General features: G+C 42.7%; 1 protein-coding gene across 5 annotated transcripts in view; it reads right to left on the bottom strand.

The window, feature by feature from the left end:
• FGD5 (FYVE, RhoGEF and PH domain containing 5) overlaps positions 1–21,859 on the bottom strand; it is a 183,181-nt gene that overhangs the window by 11,532 nt on the left and 149,790 nt on the right. For all 5 annotated transcript variants that reach the window (XM_025189558.3, XM_025189555.3, XM_025189554.3 and 2 more), the window contains exons 13-16: positions 13,550–13,633; positions 12,324–12,403; positions 2,886–2,985; positions 1,361–1,498 (exon numbers count right to left, since the gene is read on the bottom strand). In XM_025189558.3, coding sequence (XP_025045343.3) covers positions 1,361–1,498; positions 2,886–2,985; positions 12,324–12,403; positions 13,550–13,633 — 402 coding nt within the window. The remainder of the gene's footprint in view (positions 1–1,360; positions 1,499–2,885; positions 2,986–12,323; positions 12,404–13,549; positions 13,634–21,859) is intronic.

Genomic DNA, 21,859 nt, shown 5'->3' with positions numbered 1-21,859 from the left:
CCAAGGATAGGTTCTAGGGCCAGTTTTTTTCAACATCTTTATTAATGACCTGGATGAGGAGATGGATTGCACCCTCAGCAAGTTTGCAGATGACACTAAACTTGGGAGAAGAGGTAGATACGTTGGAGGGTAGGGATAGGATCCAGAGTGACCTAGACAAATTGGAGGATTGGATGAAAAGAAATCTGATGAGGTTTAACAAGGACAAGTGCAGAGTCCTGCACTTGGGACGGAAGAATCCCAAGGACTACTACAGGCTGGGGACCAACTGGCTAAGCAGCAGTTTGGCAGAAAAGGAGGATTACATTGGATGAGAAGCTGGATATGAGTCAACAAGTGTGATCTTGTAACCAAGAAGGCTAATGGCATATTAGGGTGCATTAGAAAGCATTTCCAGCAGATCTAGAGAAGTGATTATTCCCCTTTGTTTGGCATTGGTGAGGCCACATCTGTAGTATTATGTCCAATTCTGGGCTCCCCACTATAGAAAGGATGTGGACACATTGGAGAGAGTTCAGTGGAGGGCAACGAAAATGATTAGGGGGCTGGAGCACATGACCTACAAGGAGAGGCTGAGGAGTTTGGGCTTGTTTAGTCTTCAGAAGAAAAAAGAGTGAGGGGGTATTTGATAGCAGCCTTCAACTACCTGAAGGGAGGTTCCAAAGCGGATGGAGAGAGGCTGTTCTCAGTAGTGACAGATGGCAGAAGAAGGAGCAATGGTCTGAGGTTGCAGTGGGGGAGGTCTAGGTTGGATAGTAGGGAAAACTATTTCACTAGGAGAGTGATGAAGCACTGGAATAGGCTACCTAGCGAGGTGGTAGAATCTGTTATTTCAAAATAATTACTCCCCAGAGTAATTAAAACTAATTACCCCCCCAGTGCTTCCTGGCACTCTACATCCGAGGTAGCTCATCCACATTAACGGAGCGTGCCGCAGACTAATTTTAAGGCTTCCCCATTGTGTGAACCCCGGGGTTCTTCTGGCATCCCGTATGCCAGGATTTCACTAATATACTGAGTGCTGGGGTCCAGGTTCAAGCCCTGTGCCCCAGTGGTTGGCTGCTAGCCCTGCATGCTGGGATTCTGGTTGGAGCCCACCATGCCAAGGTCCTCTGCTGCTGGTTCCATGCACTGGGGTCTCTGCTGCTGCCCCATATGCTGGGATCCTGGCTGCTGACCTCACATGACAGGGCTTTGCTCCTGACCTTAGCTGGGTGAGGGTGGACAGAGGCAAGGGGGCTCAGCACCCCTACATTTAAAAATGTCCCTCCGCCACTGCTAGTGTAGTGAAAAGGAGGATTTGTCCCAGAGGCTTTGCCTGCTGTTGACTAGTTTGAAGCTGAATTTATGTGACACTGACCTTTCCACATGCATGGCAATGATGGCGTCTCAGAGTGAGGGTAAAATCACAGCCGCAGTTCATGCACATCATGACGTGGGACACAGGTACCAAGGTTGGAGGCCTCTCACCCAAGGATATTCCCAGCCTTTCCCTTAGCTTAAAAAGAAGTGAAGAAATAGCCAGATTTCCAAAGCACACTCACTTCAGCTAATGCAACTCCCACATGAGCATGAGCTGCTAAATCGTGTTTACCTTTCCCCACCCTCAGTTCTGCCAATCCACCTCCTTCTTGACACACAATCCCCATTATTCCAGTCCTAATTCTTCTTCCTTCCTGAAGGGCCCCAAAGTGTTCCACAAACTTTACACGCAAGTGCTGAAATGCAGCCACTTCTGGAGTAGATGGTGGTAGTCAACTAGTACACAGCATGTGATATAACAGTAGGGCCTCTATCTGCAGCTAGTGCAAATTGGTTCAGATCCAGTGAAGTCAATGGACCTACACTTGGTGAGCATCTAGCATCAGTGAATAATTCTGGCTGAGATTGCCTGGGCAAACTTATATTTTTAGTACAAGATTTAATATCCTGTAATATCTTTAATATCCAGAAAGAACACATGGTTTTTAGGTCTCAATCAAAAAATCCTTATCCCCACCATAAGCCGCATAGCATTCAGTGTATCAATCTCAGAATGAAGGCCTAGTTGACTATTGTGCATCTTTTGGAATGGTTTTGTGATCAATGGAAAGGACTGTCTAGAAGTCACCAAACTTTTTTCACTTATAACTCAGACTGATTTGGACCCAGATCTCAATGGAAGACAATGGAGTCACTCTGGATTAATGGGATCCAAATCTGGCCCTCATTTTCTATCACCATTCGGCACTCATAAACTCCTTTGCTGTTTGCCCATCTTTGCACAAGTCTATTACTATATCTTGGTAGTTTTGCTATAAAGAGAGTTAGACTCATGCAGGACGAAGGAACAGAGAATTCAGCAACAGCAAAACTCTTTTGCGTCAGATTCTCCTCTCACACTGGTATAAACTAGGAATAACTCAATGGAGTTGGATCGGTATAAACTGTTTGTTAGGTCTCAATGAAGTCCTTTTGCTGAGGGCTTTAGTGATGGTGAATTATTGATCCTTTGTTATAGATTGTGACAAAAGCAATACTAATGGCTAGTTTTGCCTTCTTACAGTCATCTGCAAGGCATATACTTGTTTTTGAAAGCATTTAGGACAGTAGCCCATGCAGGGCTAAATCTGGTTAGTGTTTCTCCAACAAAACTCCTATTGACTTAAATGAAACCTGTAGTACGAAGCAGAATTGCAACATGTTCAAAATACCAGTAGCAGCCTCAGCAGTCTGAATATTAAACATATAAGTGCTGTGGTAACCTGTGTCATTTGGCCCTGGCATGATGATTTATATATAAATAATTAGAACACTCTGCCCCTGGGGCCATTCTGCTTTTCCTTTTTAAAAAAAACTATTCAGATTTTTTTATCCTCTTACGCAATACCAGGACTCACTCTTACCTCAACGCTGTTATGAAAGGCAGCTGCATTGTGAACTTTGTAGTCATCTGGAATGGTTCTGCTGATGCAACTATACCACTCATCCCTTTCAAAGCATGAACTGTAGAATGAAATACAGCAATACAATCAATGCCATGAACTCTGCAATGACTGATTCAAGATGCTTCTGGATCAAGAGAGAAAGCTCCTATCTACTGACATTTTATTTCTTTCACCAGCATGATGAATTATCAATTCTTGGCCAAGAACAAAATTAAATGTTAGATTTCCAATATTTCTGATTAGATTGATGCAGTCTGGCCATTTATGGCCTATGGATTTTCCAGTGTGGCTTAAGGATGGAGATTACAACCTAGGCCACAGTACTAGTTTTGTCTCTGCACTGGTCACTAAGGCTACGTCTAGACTGCATTACTTTTCCGGGATACCAGAGGTATCCCAGAAAAACAATGACACATCCAAGAAATGCATCCACTTTTCCGATAATTTTTTCAAAAAAGCAGACGTGCGCTTTCGCCATCCCTGTAAACCTTGTTCTACGAGGCATAAGGACGGTGTCAAAAGAGCACTTTTTTCCAAAATTTGGCAATGTTTAGATGTGCCAAATTTTGGAAAAGCCTCTTTTGAAGTAAATTCGAAAAAGATACGCAATTTACATACCGCAAATTGCGTATCTTTTTCCGATTTAAAACTGCAGTCTAGACGTAGCCCAGGCAAGCAAGGGAACTGCACTCCAGTGCACCTACCCTCTGCCTGGGTTGCTCATATCTAAGGGTACATCTACGCTTGCACCCTAGTTCGAACTAGGGATGCAAATGTAGGCGACCGAAATTGCTAATGAAGCAGGGATTTAAATAGCCCGCGCTTCATTAGCATGATCTTACCAGCGTGTTACTCCGCTCAACAGCTGTTTTGAAAGTGAAAGTGTGCACCGGGATGTGTTAGTTCGAACCAAACCCCTTGGTTCAAACTAATGTTACTCTTCATTTTTTGTAACGTTAGTTTGAACCAAGGGCTTTGGTTCAAACTAACACGTTCTGATGTGCATTTTCACTTTCGAAACAGCTGTTGAGCGGAGTAACACACCAGTGAGATCATGCTAATGAAGCGCAGGCTGTTTAAATCCCCGTTTCATTAGCAATTTCAGTCGCCTACATTTGCATCCCTAGTTCGAACTAAGGTGCAAGTGTAGACGTACCCTATGTGAAGTATTGCATGTTGATGCTTGTCACTTCTGTGTTGGCTACATAGGTAAATTGGGAGGATTTCATGCTGGGACATAGATTCTTGGTAGGATGCCTCTCATATTGAAAATGAGACTGGTTTCAGTTTACTCCATTACAGACAAATTAAACACAGCTCTCAAGATCTTGGAAAGATGCTAATGTGACATTTTTAAGGGAAAATTTGCATTTCCCTGGACTGGAGACACTAGCAAATGCAAGCTTGTGATTCTTTAAGATGGCCACTAGATGTCACCCTTACACCATGAAAACCTGCTCGTATTGCATTTATCCGCCACTCCAGCTTTCCTGTCAATCTCCCAAGTTCTGATCTGAGATTCTGAGAGTCCAGAAATAAAACGGAGTGCTTAATGTGTGTGATCTTGTATTCATAAAATCAACATTTTTCCTGATCGCCCTATTAGTCAGTTAGTTTCCCCACAGGGACTCAAAATTGTTCAGTCTCAGGCTGAGATAGGAAGAGCCACTTGACTGAGGTGAACCAGTATACCAGTGGGCGCAGGGAAGAATACCACTGTGACAGCTATGTAGCAGCTATGTGTGAGAACACCTCCCTGAATTCCTTCCGAAGTTGAACCACTCTTTCCAAAATTGGTAAGCACCAAATTAATTTTCAAAAGCCATCCGGGAGGCCAACATTTCCATGCTGGTTCAGGGAAGGGAATGCTGTACTCTTATTCTCGATTGTAAACGGTGCCATATTCTGGTTACTTAGGTGTGAGCTTGGGACAGAGTATTCTGTCCTCCACAAGCTATACCAGGCATTCACATTAAAGCTAAGCACTCTTCCCATGAGGGCTCCCTGTATAAAATCAGTACTGGAATCAATGCCCACTGCTGCTGAATTGTGATATCCTCTGTGCACAGGGAGGCCAACACACAAGACAACTGAGAACAATTTATCTGTTGTAACCTTAAAGAAACCCAGACAAACAGGGAAGCACATGAGTTAATCCATGACCCCTGGCTTAGCATCTCTATACACTGTGGCTGTGTCTACACTGGCGTGATCTTGCGCAAAAGTGGCTGCTCTTGTGCAAAAGCTTTCTGCCTGTCTACACTGGCTGCGTGTTCTTGTGCAAGTAAACTGACATTCTAATGTATGAAATCAGGGCTTCTTGCACCAGAATTCTGACACTCCTGCTCAGGAATAAGCTCTTTTGTGCAGCAGTTCTTGCACAAGAAGCCAGTGTAGACAGGCAACATGAATTTCTTGCACAAGAAAGCCTTATGGTTAAAATGGCCATCAGAGCTTTCTTGCACAATAGAGCGTCTACACTGGCATGGATGCTCTTGCACAAAAGCACATCTCTTGCAGAAAAGTACATGCCAGTGTAGACGCCCTCTTCTGGAAGAGTTTTTGCATAAGAACTCTTCCGCAAAAGAGTTTTTGCATGAGAATGTGCCAGTGTAGACATAGCCTATGGCTATGTCTATATTGCCAGCTTTTGCCAGCAGAGAGTTTGCAAATTAAGCACTGATTAGCATTCTGTCACACTTCATTTGCATAATCTATTTGAGCCGTTTTTGCGCAAAAACAAGCAGTGTGGACATTTCCTTTTAGCACAAAAACCCATTTTTGTGCAAGATCCTTATCCCTCTCCCGGAGAGGGATAAAGATCTTGCACAAAAAAGGGTTTTTGCACAAAAAGGAAACGTCCACGCTTTTCGTTTTTGCACAAAACCCCCTTGCGCAAAAATTTCTCAGATTATGCAAATTAAGCATGACAAACTGCTAATCAGCACTTTATTTGCATACTCCCTGCTGGCAAAAGCTGGCAGTGTAGACAAAGCCAGAGAGCACTCATCTGTGAAAAACAACAGCCTCTGTAAAACTTAACAATTCTATTGGAAAAAGAGGGTCCAGGACAAGGGTATAATACATACTGGTAAAAACATAAGAACAGCTAGCTGTACTGGTTCAGACTAAAGATACATCCAGCCCAGTATCCTGTTGTCCAACAGTGGCCAATGCCAGGTGCCCCAGAAGGAATGAACAGCACTGGTAATCACCAAATGATCCATCTGCCGTCACCTATTCCCAATTTCTGGCAAACATAGCTTATGGACACTGTCCCTGCAGTTCTGAATTAGTGCTGCATGACAAAGAACTGCAATACTGTACATCACCTCATTGTCAAGATGTACAGGACTGTTCAATACTTTGCTAACTTTGCTCCTTCCCCCCAAGATTCCACTTCCAGTGTTGTTTTATGGAAAATATGACTGGGTTGAATGGAAAGCATATTAAGCCTAAAATGTCGATATTTCCCAGCCTTACTGGCTCAGCGGTTCTCAAACTATGGAAGCACAGGAATGTGTCCAGGGAAGCATGAACTCTGTGCGTAATTTTTTATGAACCTCCGGCTGTCAGCTCCTAGCAGCTGGGACTCAGGGAAAAGGGCTTGCAGAGAGAAGGTGGGGGAAGAGGATAAGAGAGGACAGACAGAGCTCTGTCACTTGAGCTTGGCTCTCTTCCCCTCTTTACAGTCCTTCACTGGGAGGCAGCTGGGCTTGGACTTCTCCTTCCTTCTTTCTCTCTCAGGCTACATCTACAGTGCAGGCTTCTTGTGCAATAACTTTTTGCAGAAGAGATCTTCTGCAAAAAGTTCTTGTGCAAGAGCACGTCCACACTGCCATGTGTTTTTGTGCAAGAGAGTGTCCACACTGTCATGGACGCTCTTGCACAAGAAAGCTCTGATTGCCATTTACAGAATGGCCACAAGAGCACCTGTGGTTTTTCCGATAGGGATTTCTTGTGCAAGAAACCCTTGTGGTCTGTCCACACATGCCTTTTTGCACAAGAGCTTTTGCACAAAAAGGCTTATTCGTAGAAAGAGGAATAACTCTTGTGCAAAAAGCCCTGTCTTCTGACGATCTACCATACATTTCTTGTGCAAAAATGCGCTGGTAGTGTGGACGCTCTGCGAGTTTTTGCAAAAAAACTCTGGGCTGCGTCTAGACTGGCAAGATTTTGCGCAAAAGCAGTTGCTTTTGCGCAAAATCTTGCCGCCTGTCTAAACTGGCCTCAAGTATTTGCGCAAGAACACTGACTTTGTACTGTATAAAATCAATGGTTCTTGCGCAAATACTCGGATGCTCCCGCTCAGGGATAAGCCCTCTTGTGCAAGTATTCTTGCACAAGAGGGCCAGTGTAGACAGACAAGTTAATTTCTTGTGCAAGAAAGCCCAATGGCTAAAATGGCCATCCGAGCTTTCTTGCGCAAGAGAGCGTCTACACTGGCACAGATGCTTTTGCACAAAAGCAAATCTTTTGCACAAAGGCACATGCCAGTATAGACGTGCTCTTGCGCATATACTTTTAACGGAAAAACTTTTCTGTTAAAAGTATTTGCGCAAAATCATTCCAGTCTAGACGCAGCCCTGCAGTATAGACATAGCCCCAGTCTCTTACCTGGAAGTGGTGGCAGTTTCAGCTGTCAGCCCTGAGGTGGCAGCAGCAGCACAGAAGTAACCGTGGCAACGGCGTGCTGAGTCTGCTGTGAAAAATTATATTGACATTGCCACTTTTATTTTGGCCTCCAGTCTGCCTTCAGAGCTGGGTGTGTGTGTGTGTGTTGGGGGGTTTGTGAGAGAAGGGACATAAACAACTATAGACAAAAAGAAGGGGGGTACAAGCAAAAAGTTGAGAATCATTATACTAGACAAATGACTACTCACCAGGCTATAGTTACATCCCTAGTCTCCAAAGGGTTAGTCTAAGTGGCACCAACATAGGTTTAACCTCCAGAACTGGGTAAATAATGGATTTGTTGTTTCCTGGGCAATTTTGAAATGTTGCTAAAACATTTGTGTTGGGTCAAACAAATTGTTTTATTTCATCATTAAAACATTTTTTCAATTTGACCAATTAGTTAAGTATTTACATTAAAACAAAATTAAAAGACATCTAAAAACAAAAAGTCATTTCAAAGCTCAAAAAATCAAAACATTTCAATTTTTTAAACAATTTGAAACTGACACAAATTTAATAAACATTTTGTTTTGCTGAATCTGCATTTTCCATCAAAAAGTGTGGATGAATTCTTTTCCTCAGTTCTGTCAACCTTTTATTTGCCAGAAAATTCTAATCACTTGAGGTTCAAGATGTGGCTTTACAAATATGAAAGCATGGCTGATTTAATGGTGTGAATCAAAGTCATTTTGGTAAGGACAGCTGATCAGGGATGATCTGTCAATAAAAGCTTAATCTGCAAACAGACCCTTTTCACCTGTTCCCTCCATTAAACATCTCTAGGCAATAATCACAAACTGTTATAATGTCTAAGTGTGAGGATAACACATGGCTACTGGCTTATAAAATGAATAATGTCAATTGGCACTGACCTGATCCCAGTTAACTCACTCATTGGTTGTATGAAGGATCAAAGGGATTTTTGCTGAAGTTTTGGAGGCTGTGAACAGCTCAAAGTGCACAACTCTCAAACTCCAGTATTGCCACACTTGGCATTGAGAATGATTTCTGGGGACTACTTTGTTATAAGCTGTCAGTCACCAAGATGACACATCATTTACTTTTACAGTAAGTTTAGTCTAACAAAACAGAAAGTTGGATTGTCACTACGCTGTCACTGACAGCAGGGGACATCTGTGCAGCAAGAGAAACTGACCTGAAATAGACAAGGTACGTGCTCAAATTTTGTTTGGTACAGAAATATGGGGATGGAATAATCTTTAGGGATTGGAAGTGATTCAAAACTAATTTCTCATGAAGATTCTTGGTCTGTCAAATACCACTCCACCCTGCTTTTCTCAGAGCAGGACAGGCATGAATTCTAATCTGACCAAAGTACAACATGGCAATGGCAGCTTTTGACTTCACATTCTTAACATGCAACCCCAGTGTTTGTCAAGGTTATGCTTAGAAAAACAGCTCAGGAGGACTTTCTCATGTAATTTCCTTGGTTAGAGAATATTCAATATTGTTTGCATTTTTTAGGTTTGTCAGATTTGGAAATGATTTGATATAAATTTTAAATCAATCTGTAATTAAGTTGCAACTAGAGGATTTTAACAAGCAGGTGGATGTGGCAGTAGTTTCTATGTTAAATATGTCACCTTGGTTCTCTTTGTTTAAAAAAGTATGCTAAATATTTAGATATTTTGTGTAATATGTTAAGGAGGGCCTTCCTGTTTCAAGCCTTGCAGATAGCTTTTCTAGAAGGTTGATATACTGGTATCCAAAAAGCGACCACCTTTGTCCATGTGACTAAGGGCAGCTGGATGACCTTCCCCACTCTCTGTTATGCTATAATTCGTATTGCCACTGGTGGTCAAAAGGGCTTTCTATGTTTTTATTCTGGCTGCCTTTTTCTATGATCTCTCAGAAAACAGTATTTATTAGGAACAGGCAAAGTACCTGTGATCCAAGAGATTGGCCTATTTGCATGGTCAGCTGCTAAAATAAGGGGAAAAAAAGCATTGTGATTTGATGTGGTTATTGATTTACTTATTTTAAAATCCTTATTTACGTGTGTTTTTTTTATTTTATAATTATGGATTTAGTATTCAGTTTTGTTTTCTATACATTAGCCTATGGATAAGTAACTATAAAAACTTGATTTGGCCTGGATTAGGACTCTCTTACTGATTGTAATGCCATGGCAGTCTTTCTGTACCTTCATACTGATTGACTGACTGCATTCTCCCTTGGCTTTCTAAGCCCATGTCTGCACTGCAATTGGAAGTGTGATGGTCGCATGCATGAGGACCAATAGTAGTGAAACTGTGGCTGCACAGGCTAGCTACCTGAATGAATACCAGGGTTTGGGGGGGGGGGGGGGAGTGGGGAGGCTTGTACAGCTGTTTCATTGCCATCAGTATGTGAGCTAGCTAAATTAAAGATAGCATGAATATGTCCACATGTGCTGTAGTCACTCCCTTCCCAACCCCGTTGCAGCATAGACATATCCATAGTTAGGTTTTATATCGGTACCACCTGCTTACAATTGTGTCTGAAGAAGAGAAATCTGAAATGTATGTAAAGGTATGGCAGCATCCTACTCTTTTCTACAAGAGTGACTTAATACCATCACCTGCTCCCTGCAAGCTAAATAATTAGGCTCTCTAGGTAGGACATTTTCAGTAGTAGATGCTAGTGCTTGACACTACCCTCTTTTCATACAGCTGTGCCGTGTGAACCAGAACCAGAAGTTCTGCTTATCAGTTTAGTGCCTTTTCTGTTCTCTTCGTATTTGCTGCTTATGTCATGTCCTCAGCTCCTTTATGTGTACTTCTTGCCTTATGTAAATGCAAAGGCCTTAAGACTGTGGCAGTTCATAACTGACCCTTGTCAGAGGCTTGTATCAATCAACCTGGAAGCAATGGAAAACATGTTGCCTCAGGGAGATCCAAAGCCTGCTGGTATTCCCTGGTGCCCAGCAGAGTCCACCCACAGTGCCTTCATTCAGGAGAGTGTAGCATGTTCTCCCATGTGTGACTGGGCAGCTTGGCCAGCTAGAGTTGAGAGAAAATGGTGCAATAACCATGCCTCCTCTCTACCCCCAGAGGTGATTTGTGCCCTAGGGTGTGTTACAAAGACTTCACTTATGATTTGCTCTTGAATGAACAGCAGCAGGAGGGAGAGTCTCCTTGTATTTGTGACTGATCCCCGTGAAAGAGCACTATCTGCCCCTCATTTCCATAGGGCAGCCTTTCTGCTTCCAGCCCTAATTTCACATGCAACTCCCACTGGAGTCTGCCTCAGCCTTTAAAAGAGCACCAACTGCATAGTGTAACAAGACCAATGGAGAATCAGGGCACAGCTTCCAGTGTGCTGCAAATGAAGACCACGTATCAAGGCAGAAATGTATTTTGCATTAGAACTTCTCTGAACTAAGGCAGTGGGTATCTAGCTATGTACTGTCCTGGCCACACAGAGCCATACATCTCCTGCTTTTTTAACTGACAGTGGGTAGCTCAGATCCACTGGGTAGCTACCACCAGCTTGCACAGGGCTAGAGCTGGAGTTGGCACCAGCTGAAGGTAGGGAGGATATGGCAGCCTCTCTACGTAAGGAGGTTGGGAGGCTCCACAAGTGGCCTAATGTATACTGCATGAGCTTCTTTTAGTATCTGTATTGGATGCCCATCCAGTGCCACAGTTTGGACTCTTTATGGCACTGGATGGACATCCAATACAGATAATAAAAGTATCAAACATAGTATTCTAATCTGTGCATTGGGCACAGGTGGCAAATGTTCCTTATAAGAGAAGGATTTTGATTTGAATGAGTGAGGAAAAGGAAAACACCCTCCTAATCTATTCAGTTGGTTCCAATATGCATGCCATTTGTGGAAGCCTACTGTGCTTCCGGACATATTGTAGGTGGAGACTTGAGATGGGAATTTAAGTTCTCCAAGCTAGGATCACCTCATCTGCATGATCAACTGAACTGAGGCGGAATCATTTTAATTTTAAATAATGTATCTGAAAATCTTATACTGTTCCTTTTTCTTTGCTATCTCCCTGATCCACTAGCACCAAATTTGTAAGACACCTTTGCAATTAAAACCAACAAAAACAAATATTCTTTCCTTCTGCTCAGAAATTGATGTACTAATTCTTTTTGCTGTCAGCATGTGACAAGAAGACAGAAAACTCTCCCTTATTGTGATCAGTACTAACTTTGTCTAAATTCATTAGGAAAATTCCTTTTAACAAAAAGACATCATTACATCATCGATAAAGTTTAATTTCTGTTTTAACTGTCATTTAAGTACCTTTAAATACCTTTAAATCTATGATGTGGAATTGGCTAATTACTATTTTTCATTAACCCTTGGGTAACCCCAGTGACTTGTGCTGACAAGTGAAGTTATAAAGGGGAGGGAGACAAAGCTGGGTTCTCAGTGTGACAGGGAAAAAGTTGTAAAATATGAAGGAAGAAGGCTCAGACTTATTAGACATGGATTTTCTATTCTGCTCAAAATCTTATCAGGTGCTGAGGCCCAGCTTTTTACTCATCAGTATTCAATTTGTGTCTTATGAGCCTTACATGTAAATGAATGCCCTCTTTATAATCAAGCACTTGACCACTACCTGTCACAAAGACATAGGTTGAAATAGAGTTTAAAAATAGTGGGATACCAATTAAGTCTTGGAGAGTGGGTGAGCTGGTCTAGAGATATACCCAAAATAAACATCCTCTGCTATAGCTGGTATGAGAGAATACCTTGCTGACAGAGTGAGGCAGTGTTCGGCGCATTCAATCTTCAAGACGTTTTGGGCTTTTTCTGTCACTGGGCGGCTGACCTAGAAACAAATGATGCGTAAATGAAGGATGGAGTGATTGAAACCATCTATGGTCAGTCAGCATATAGTAAAACTTTTGATACACAGGTATCTGTGGAGCTCCAACAGTTTGAGTGTTAGCTATCAAAGTCATGGTGTCCTCAGTTGCTAAAAGACTAGTGTGGACAAGGTAATGGGTCCAGCACAATGTGACAGTGGGTGCAGGATCAGTTGGGATGATCCAGGTCGGATTTTTGGTCCATATTATTGCAACTTGGGTAGTGTTCCATGTATAGATGGTTCCAGGTATAGTATAAAAACTACTCTGAAGAAAGGGTTTGAAAATTTTGGGAATGTGGCCAGTCCTTTCTGTGCTGAGGAGACAGGCCAGCAGTCTGCACATGCCTCTGTAATGTATGTAGTAAAACAAAGCCTGCCAGATATTTCTTACTCTGTACCCGTTTTATTTCTCTGTTCCTGATTTTCTTGGGAAGTCTAGATTGCTTTTTGGGATAAAATTAACATGACAACACAGGCAGAAGGGAATGGACATAAAAGCTCCTGGAGAAGGGAATGACGTGTGTGAATTTTTAGGAGGTGCTGTAACCCACACACCTTGTGTGGTTACTGAGCAATGCAAGTGGCACCTAGACCACAGCAACAGTTAAGATCAAAAGACCTCTACAGCATTGGCAGGGAGCTAGCTGGCTTTTAGCTCAGAGGATAGAGGCTCCTATAGTCAGCTTGACGTCCCAGGTGGCGGTTACACAAGGGTTTATAAAACAAGACTTGCTAATACCCTAGTTAGTATATTGTAGGGAACAGTCATGCAGTGGCTGGGGGCAGGGAAATGGGAAAGGACTAGATGTGATGTCTTTTCCTTTCTTAGCTTCGGTGAAAAGTCTTGATCAGACAGTAACTCTTGGTTTGCTTTATTCATTACCAGCCCAAATGAGGTAGTTATGCTAACTGGCAATCTTTTAGATACTCTTTTATTTGTACATTGTATATTTTCCTCTTTAATTCCTGAGCAGACAAGGGACTCATAAGATAAAGTACCCTTTTTCCTTTCAGACAATTGGAAAAGAGACATAAACTGGCAAAGAATTAACAAGGCAGCCAATAAGCCCCAAATAAACGTCAATGCCAGGCTATTCTAAGCATTACCCTCATGCCAGACACAGCCAAGGTGTTCTTCAGTCGGTATTTGCCATCCTTCTGGGGATATGTGTACAGCAGAACATCATTCATCTATACAAAAAGAAAAGGCAAAATCAATAGTTTGCAATATGTCTTGCAAGCTTAACCATTATTCCTGAGTGGGATGAATGCCCAGAGCCAGCAGTGACTTGACTTCAATTGCATGAATTGTTACTAAAGAGAGGCATGAGTGACAGAGTTCAGATCCAAAACCAAATTTCTCCAAAGCTCAAGGGTGCTTGGATTCTGGATTAGGCACATTTCTTAATTACTAAGGCTGTGTCCAGACTCAGGGGTTTTTTCAAAAAAAGTAGCCTTTTTTCGAAAAAACCTCACCTGCGTCCAGACTCAAGCTGCGTTCTTTCGAAATTAAATTGAAAGAATGCAGCTTTTCTTTCGATGGCGGTAAACCTCATTTCACGAGGAAGAACGCCTTCTTTCGAAAGTTCCTCTTTCGAAAGAAGGCGTTCTTCAATGTAAATAGGGCTTCTTCGAAAGAGAGCATCCAGACTCACTGGATGCTTTCTTTCGAAAAAGCAAGCCGCTTTTTCGAAAGTTCAACGTGCAGTCTAGACGCTCTCTTTCGAAAGAGGCTCTTTCGAAAGTATCTTTCTAAAGAGGCTCTTTCGAAAGAGGCTTGCAGTCTAGACATAGCCTAAGTGTTCAGTACATATGAAATATCTGTTTGTGTTAAAGAAAAGGCTACAGATGATCTGAATGCACCATCTCAGCACATACAAATCCTGGCTAATGCACTTTGAACCTGCAGCTCTGGAGCTATTACCACTGTGTATGCACATTAGTACTCAAAGCTTGGAGAAACTGGCATCCACGATCAGAGAAATCTTCAGAAACGTGGTGCAAGAGTCATGGTGTGCGTACTGAGAAGGCTTGAGAGAGGCAGTGGACATGCCATCCCTTAGTACGGAAAGTGTTACCCTTCACACTGAGCTGTGGACAACCTTGCATTATCTCTCTGAGAATGAAAATAAACTGTGATTAGGGCTGGGCCTTAGCCTAGTTTTCCATTCTCTGTAGTCTTTCAATGAATACATAATTAAATGTGGGTATAAGTTGCAGTGATCTTGGGGAAGGTGCCAGGAATCCTACTGTCATGTTTTCCAAGGCCCTACTATGATCTGACTTAACTCAACAAGCATTATCTTCAACAGAGGACCTTACACTGGATGCTTGTGCTGCATCTGATACATGCCAAAGGGTGGAGAGAGAGGAAAAACCCACCCGCTACATAAAGTCCCATCTTCCTACCTAGAACTTGTTTGTTTTTAAAATAGCTTTAAACAAAAAGAGACAAATTCTTCCTTAGTGTAACTCTGCTGGGCTCAATGGATCGAAGTTTGAACCCTGCTGCCCCCCTTCCTGATCATGAGCGTACTTATCGGGGGCAGTGAGCTGCCACCTGGTAATTTCCTTTTCTATGACCTAAACATTTTTCTCTCCTCCCCTGCTCTCACCAAAGCCCTTGCCTGAAAAAAAGGAAAGTGGAATCCTCTGTTTTCTTTGGAGGTTGTGGTTCAGCTTTCTTCCAGAGATGGAACAGTTTCTAATGGTTAGAGAAGGGAGACTTGGACTTAGGACTCATGGGGTATGTCTACACTACATGGCTCCGTCGATGGAGCCATGTAGATTTGTTTATTGGGCAAAGGGAAATGAAGCTGCGATTTAAATAATCACAGCTTCATTTAAATTTACATGGCTGCCGCGCTGAGCCGACAAACAGCTGATCAGCTGTTTGTCGGCTCAGCGCGCTAGTCTGGATGCTCCCCTGCCGACATCAAAGCCCTTTGTCGGCGGCCCCGGTAAACCTCATCCCACGAGGAATAACGGGGCTGCCGACAAAGGGCTTTGTCGGCAGGGGAGCATCCAGACTAGCGCGCTGAGCCGACAAACAGCTGATCAGCTGTTTGTCGGCTCAGTGCGGCAGCCATGTAAATTTAAATGAAGCCGTGATTATTTAAATCGCAGCTTCATTTCCCTTTGCCTATCTGTCTAATCTACATGCCTCCATCGACGAGGCATGTAGTCTAGACACACCCATGGAGTAAAAACCTGGCCACTCTGAAATCAATGATAAAGCTCCCATTGACTTCAGTAGGTTCACCGCAGGTTCTGTTCTTGGTGCAGCCACTATCTGACATAGGGCAGATCTGTGCCTCAGTTGCCAATATTTAAAATGGGGTATGTACTTCTCAGGGCTGAGGCTTAATTTGTTAGTATTTGTAAAGTTCTTTGAGACCCTCACATGAAAAGTGTTATTACATTCAAACGATAACTATAAGAAGGAAGAAAAGTCTTCAGCTACAGGCTCTATTCTAAAGTGAAGTGTTTACTCCTCTAATGGCATTGCAATAAAATTTCCATAGAACTGGGTGACAAATGGCTTGTCATGGAGTTTTTATACCATTTACTTATTGCTTCATAAATTACCAGCTGTGCTAACATTAATCTAATCAGCACAGTGACACTTGCACTGTACTGATCATATTATGATTCTCCGTTGAACCAGGGCTGTGCATAGCCACAGAGGGGAATTCATCACATCTTACTGGAAAGTGGGGATCAGAGCGTTTAAGGGAGGTAAACCTATAATAAACACTTCATTGAAAAGAATCTGGAATAAACTATTGTTTGTTTGATCCCACTGGAGGGATAGGCCTTTTAATTGAAGCTAGTATCTGCTGGGATTGCAGCAATTGCTAAAAAAAGAAAGGAAGACTTTTTATTAGCACATGACAATGACCTTGATTTTCTTCTGTTTATTTTCACTTTCACTTGGAGATCCTGCCAGAGAGAGGAAGACAGAGACAGAGGATCCCTTATATTTTCAAAAGTTACTGGATTACAAGAGAAAGCAGTCTTCTCCTTTGCCACAAACTTTGGGGTCATTCCAAACACAGAAAAGGCAGCTAAGGAAGGACACTAAACCACACACATACACAAAAATACTCATAAAAACACAGTATCTTCCTAGCATGTATTGCTCTGCCTCTTTGGCTGCAAACCCTATTTATTTTATTTATAAAAAAATATTTTTAAAAGCCAAGGCACTCTTTCATTGTTGGTTAACGAAGCCACCCCCCAGTGCATTCTGTTGCCATGGCAGCCTTGATTAGTATCCCAAGATTTTATTAATCACTGATGATGGCTCTGTTTTGTAATTGCCCTCTGAAGGTGGGGGGTTGTTTTTTCTTCTCTTTTGCCATGCTGCATAAAGAGAAGAAATGTGGCTCCAGTCTCTTAAAGGTCCCACTAACAATGACTTGTCTCAATAAAATTAGGATGATTTTTTTTCAGTTTGCGGGATCTTACTTGTATCTTATTATCTTCCACCCTCTCCACTTTTCTAGGACACAGAGAATTTCTACTAATAGATCCTCCCTTAAGGGATGGCTTTGTCTGATCAATGTACTCCTTCACACCTGTCAACTTTCCCTAGCTCCTAGTTTAAAAACTGCTCTAGAACCTTTTTAATTTTAAGTGCCAACTCTATAGTTCCATTTTGATTTACATGGAGGCCATCCTTCCTGTATAGGCTCCCCTTTCCTCCAAAATTGCCCCAATTCTTAATAAATCTAACCTCCTCCGTCCTAAACCATTGTTCTCATCCATGCATTGAGACCCTGCAGTTCTGCCTGTCTAACTGGCACGGCATGTGGAACTGGAAACATTGCAGAGAACGTTACCATGGAGATCCTGGATTTCAGTCTCTTACCTATCAGCCTAAATTTGGCCTCCAGGACCTTTCTCCTATCCTTCCCCATGTCATTGGTTCCTATAAATACCATGATCAGTGGCTCTTCCAAAGCACTACACATAAGTCTGTCTATATGTCTCCACAACCCTCACGTCAGGTTGACAAGTCACCATGTGGTTTTCCTGGACATCACAAGCCCAGTTGTTTCTGATTGAATCCCTCATTGCTAACACCTGTCTCTATGTAATAACTGGAGTTCCCTCCCCCCAAGAGGTATCTGTAGTACAAGAGGATACCACAACATCATCTGGAAGGATAGTCCGAACTATGGGATTATTTTCCCCTGCTCCACTTGGATGTTCTCCTTCCCTGAGACTTTCACATTCCTCAACACAGAGGCTGTCTGACCAGATGTGAGACCGCCCTACTGTGTCCCTGAAAGTCTAATCTATGTAAGTCTCTGCCTCCCTTAGTTCTTTCAGTTTAGCCACCCTGATCTCCAAAGCCTGTGTATATTCTTGGAGGGCCAGGAGCTCTTTGCACCAAATGCACACACATGCCACCTGCCCATAGGGTAAGAAATCATACATGCTACATTGGGTGCAATAAACTGGATAGCTCCCACTCCATTGTTGGGCTTCTGCTTGCATTCTCTTTTAATTTAATTCATAATTTCTTGATGTTTATTTTTTTAAATCAGGTGGTTTTGGTTTAGTTTAAAGAAGTTTAAAGAAAGTTGAGTTTTAAGTGTATCTAGACGGCATCAAACTGCCTCTAAACTCCCTAGCAAAACTCCCATTAGCCCACCTTTTATTTCTTATCTTTTGACTGAAGTACCTGACAATGCTTTTGGGACCATCTAATGATCCTTAGTTCACTTTTAATTACAAGTCTTTTGTTACACTAATCACACTGCCTCTGTTTATAATACAACTTCCTGCTGCAAAAGCTGTGCTGCTCCCAGCTTCCAAATTCATCATAGCCACTCGGCCTGTGTTGCAGTTAACATTGCTGGAGCGGAGCTCTGGGCCCTGAATATTCATGGTGTTTGAGCATCTCTGGCCCATATAACTTGCTGCCTATGCCCACGTCCCACATTTGTGCTCTTCTGCACCATTGCGGTGGCACTGCCCATTGGATACCTATCCCATGGTTCCCTGCACAGCTTTTTGAATAGTGGCTTCTGAAAGGTAAAGAAAGATGCTCTGGCAGCCTCTGGGAGTCCCACGGGAATTGTGATAGAGGATATCAAATTGCCCCAATCCTTGGGGATGTCTTTGTCTTTGGGAAGTGGAGGCCAGACTAAATACTCAACTCTCACGCCTTGCTTAGTTTCCAGAAACTCCTGCCATATGTGTGATTGTCCTAAGGATTTTACAGTATTTTTCTCTGTGGGGTCCTATGTTGCCTCCACTTACATGGATGGTAAAACTTCTATTGACTTAGTTTTTACTGAAATTTTGAAAATCAGTTGTTGGAGGTCTGAGGTAAGGAGGTGGAGACCTTTCTGGCAATGCCTGTGAAGAGCCAGAGACCAAGACTAGCAGCTGATAGAGTTGTTGTTATAATCATGAGGCAACATTGCACGAAGTGGGCTACTCTGGAGCCAGATTCCCAAAGTTGATATTCAGCGTGTGGAGCACCACTTTTGGGTCCTGATGACCATTACATACTTCAAACCTATTGTGTTCTCAAGACTTGGGATAAACAGAAGTAACTATATATGCTGAAGGAGAGTTTCACAGACTTCTTTGGTGAACTAGATTCAACACTGCAGTTCCAGATCACAAGGAGAAAAATGGCCAGGAAAAAGCTTGCGCAAACTGGCTGCCCTGGATAGTTATTAGTCAGTTGGGCACTCGTTTAAGATTAGGAAGACCCCAGTGGATGCAACTGTCATAGAGGTTTGCATGGCAATACATAGCATCATAGGTTTGAGATTAAGGAAGGTCAATGTGCCAGAGATCACCGAGGGTTTTAAATGACTGGGGTTCTTGAACTGCACAGGAGATATTGATTAAACTAATATTTCCATTTTGTGCCCCCATCACACACTCTCCCCCTCTCTCAGATCACAAATACATTCCCTCTCTCTAACTCTTCTCCCTCAGTTCCTTTCATCACAATCCTTTCTAAGTATGGTGTGAACCCAATAACATTACAAAAATGAGTGGTCCTGTAGCACCGTAGAGCACTTCTACACAGCAGGGCTAAACTCAAAATAAGCTACGCAACTTGAGCTATGCTAATTGCATAGCTTAAGTCGTAATAGCTTATTTCGACTTTTGGTGCTGTCTACACAGCAGTTATTTCGAGATAAAGCACTCTTCCCCCAACTTCCCTTCCTCATTTTATGAGGAGTGTTAGAGGAGTCGGAATAAGAAGTCCTCCAGCTGGACATTATTTTGACATTATTCTGAAATAACATAGACTGCATCTACATGACACGAAATTATTTTAACATCATTTCAGTTATTCCGAAAGAACTCAGCTGTGTAGACATACTCCCAGAAACTAATAAAAAATGTAGATAGTATCATGAACTTTTGTGGGCATCATCTGAAGAAGTGGGTTGTGCCCACAAAAGCTCATAGAATCATAATCCTAGAATACTAGGACTGGAAAGGACCTCGAGAGGTCATTGAATCCAGTCCCCTGCACTCATGGCAGGACCAAATACTGTCTAGACCATCTCTGATAGACATTTATCAAACCTACTCTTAAATATCTCCAGAGATGGGGATTCCACAACCTTCCTGGGCAATTTATTCCAGTGTTTGACTACCCTGACAGTTAGGAACTTTTTCCTAATGTCCAACCTAAACCTCCCTTGCTGCAGTTTAAGCCCATTGCTTCTTGTTTTATCCTCAGAGGACAAGATGAACAAGTTTTCTCCTTCCTCCTTATGACACCTTTTTAGATACCTGAAAATAGCTATCATGTCCCCCCTCAGTCTTCTCTTTTCTAAACTAAACAAACCCAATTCCTTCAGCCTTCCCTCATAGGTCATGTTCTCTAAACCTTTAATCATTCTCGTTCTTCTTCTCTGGACCCTCTCCAATTTCTGCACATCTTTCTTGAAATGCGGTGCCCAGAACTGGACACAATACTCCAACTGAGGCCTAACCAGCGCAAAGTAGAGCGGAAGAATGACTTCTCATGTCTTGCTCACAACACACCTGTTAATGCATGATACTGCCTATATTTTTTTTTTGTTAGTTTCTAAGGTACTACAGGACCACTCATTGTTTTAAGTTACAGACTAACATGGCTACCTCTCTGAGACCAATAACATTACAGTTCACATTGAATTTTCAAATCTGATGTTCAAGTGGATTCAAAATAAATTCACCTACCCCTAGTACTAACTAAATCCAATTAATTTATTCCATAGAAATGCCAGCCACACATTTGATTGTCCTAACATCATTCTGCAAAGGTCCTCTGTTGCTCTCAGATCAGTCAATGATAAAACTATTAACTTCAAGGGTGCAGGATTGAGCCTGAAGCTGGGATGGCATTGTACTTCTCTGACTCTTGCTAAACTCCAGCCCGCTTGTCTGGAGTATTGAACAAAATCTCCTAGCCAATGACAGCTTCCCCAGCCTCATGTCCAACACAAGCAGCTTTTGTAGAGAAATTCTTGGAAATGTGAGATAAGAGTCTCTGAATCGAAGAGTCCTGTAGTTGCAGATTGGGTGTGTGTGCGATTAGGAGGCCTGCCAGCTTCAGCAGCTCATTCTGCGCTCTCTGCAAAGAGGCTCCAGCATCCGTGTAAACAGAGACTGGAAAAAGGAAACAGGCGCCCAGCAAAACACTCCAAACATCCTGCCAGGAAACACCAGATTCAACAATACCATCAACTTGCACAGCCAGCCAGCTCCTTTAGCCTTGCAGTAGCCTGGCAGAGCCTGGCATACACAATAGACATTACGCACTTGCATAAAATACAAGCATGGCTTACACACACACACACACCAAAATATTTCAGGCCAAATTCTGATCCCTCTGGAGTTTTGCCAGTAACTTCAATAGAATTAGGGTCTTGCTTTTAGAATATTCATCAGGATTTTGAATGAATGATGATTTGAAAATCTAGGGTTTTCCCTTGGAAGTTTTTTTTCTAGTACAGTTAAAAGTCAAATCCAGAGGTTTTCATAGCTGGACTAACAGGGGTTGCTGGAGGTCAGCCCTGAGATGCATTGGTGGACCTCTGCCTAGTACTGAAGAGTCTTGCAGGTCAATATGTATATAGATCGGGGTGGGTAAATACCAGCTCGTGGGCCGGATCCAGTCTGTTAGGGTTAGCTCCTGGTGGACCCCCACCAATATATTTACCTGCCTGGTAGCAGGTACTGGTGATGGCAGCTTGTGCTGGCTGCAGATCACTGTTTCCAGCCAATGGGAGCTATGGGAAGTGTTGTCCCAGTCTGGGCTGCTTCCTGCTGCTTCCGTTGGCCATGAATGGTGATCCACGGCCAACAGGAGCTGCAAACAATAGTACCCGTGGCCATGAAAGTAAATATAGCAGTGTCGGCCCGCCAGGGACTAACCCTGGCAAA

Source organism: Pelodiscus sinensis, chromosome 11 (assembly GCF_052426305.1).
Source record: "Pelodiscus sinensis isolate ZL-2025 chromosome 11, ASM5242630v1, whole genome shotgun sequence".
Lineage (NCBI taxonomy): Eukaryota > Metazoa > Chordata > Testudines > Trionychidae > Pelodiscus > Pelodiscus sinensis.
The sequence above is the reverse complement of the archived record's forward strand: the minus strand, read 5'-3'. Positions and strand labels throughout refer to the sequence as shown.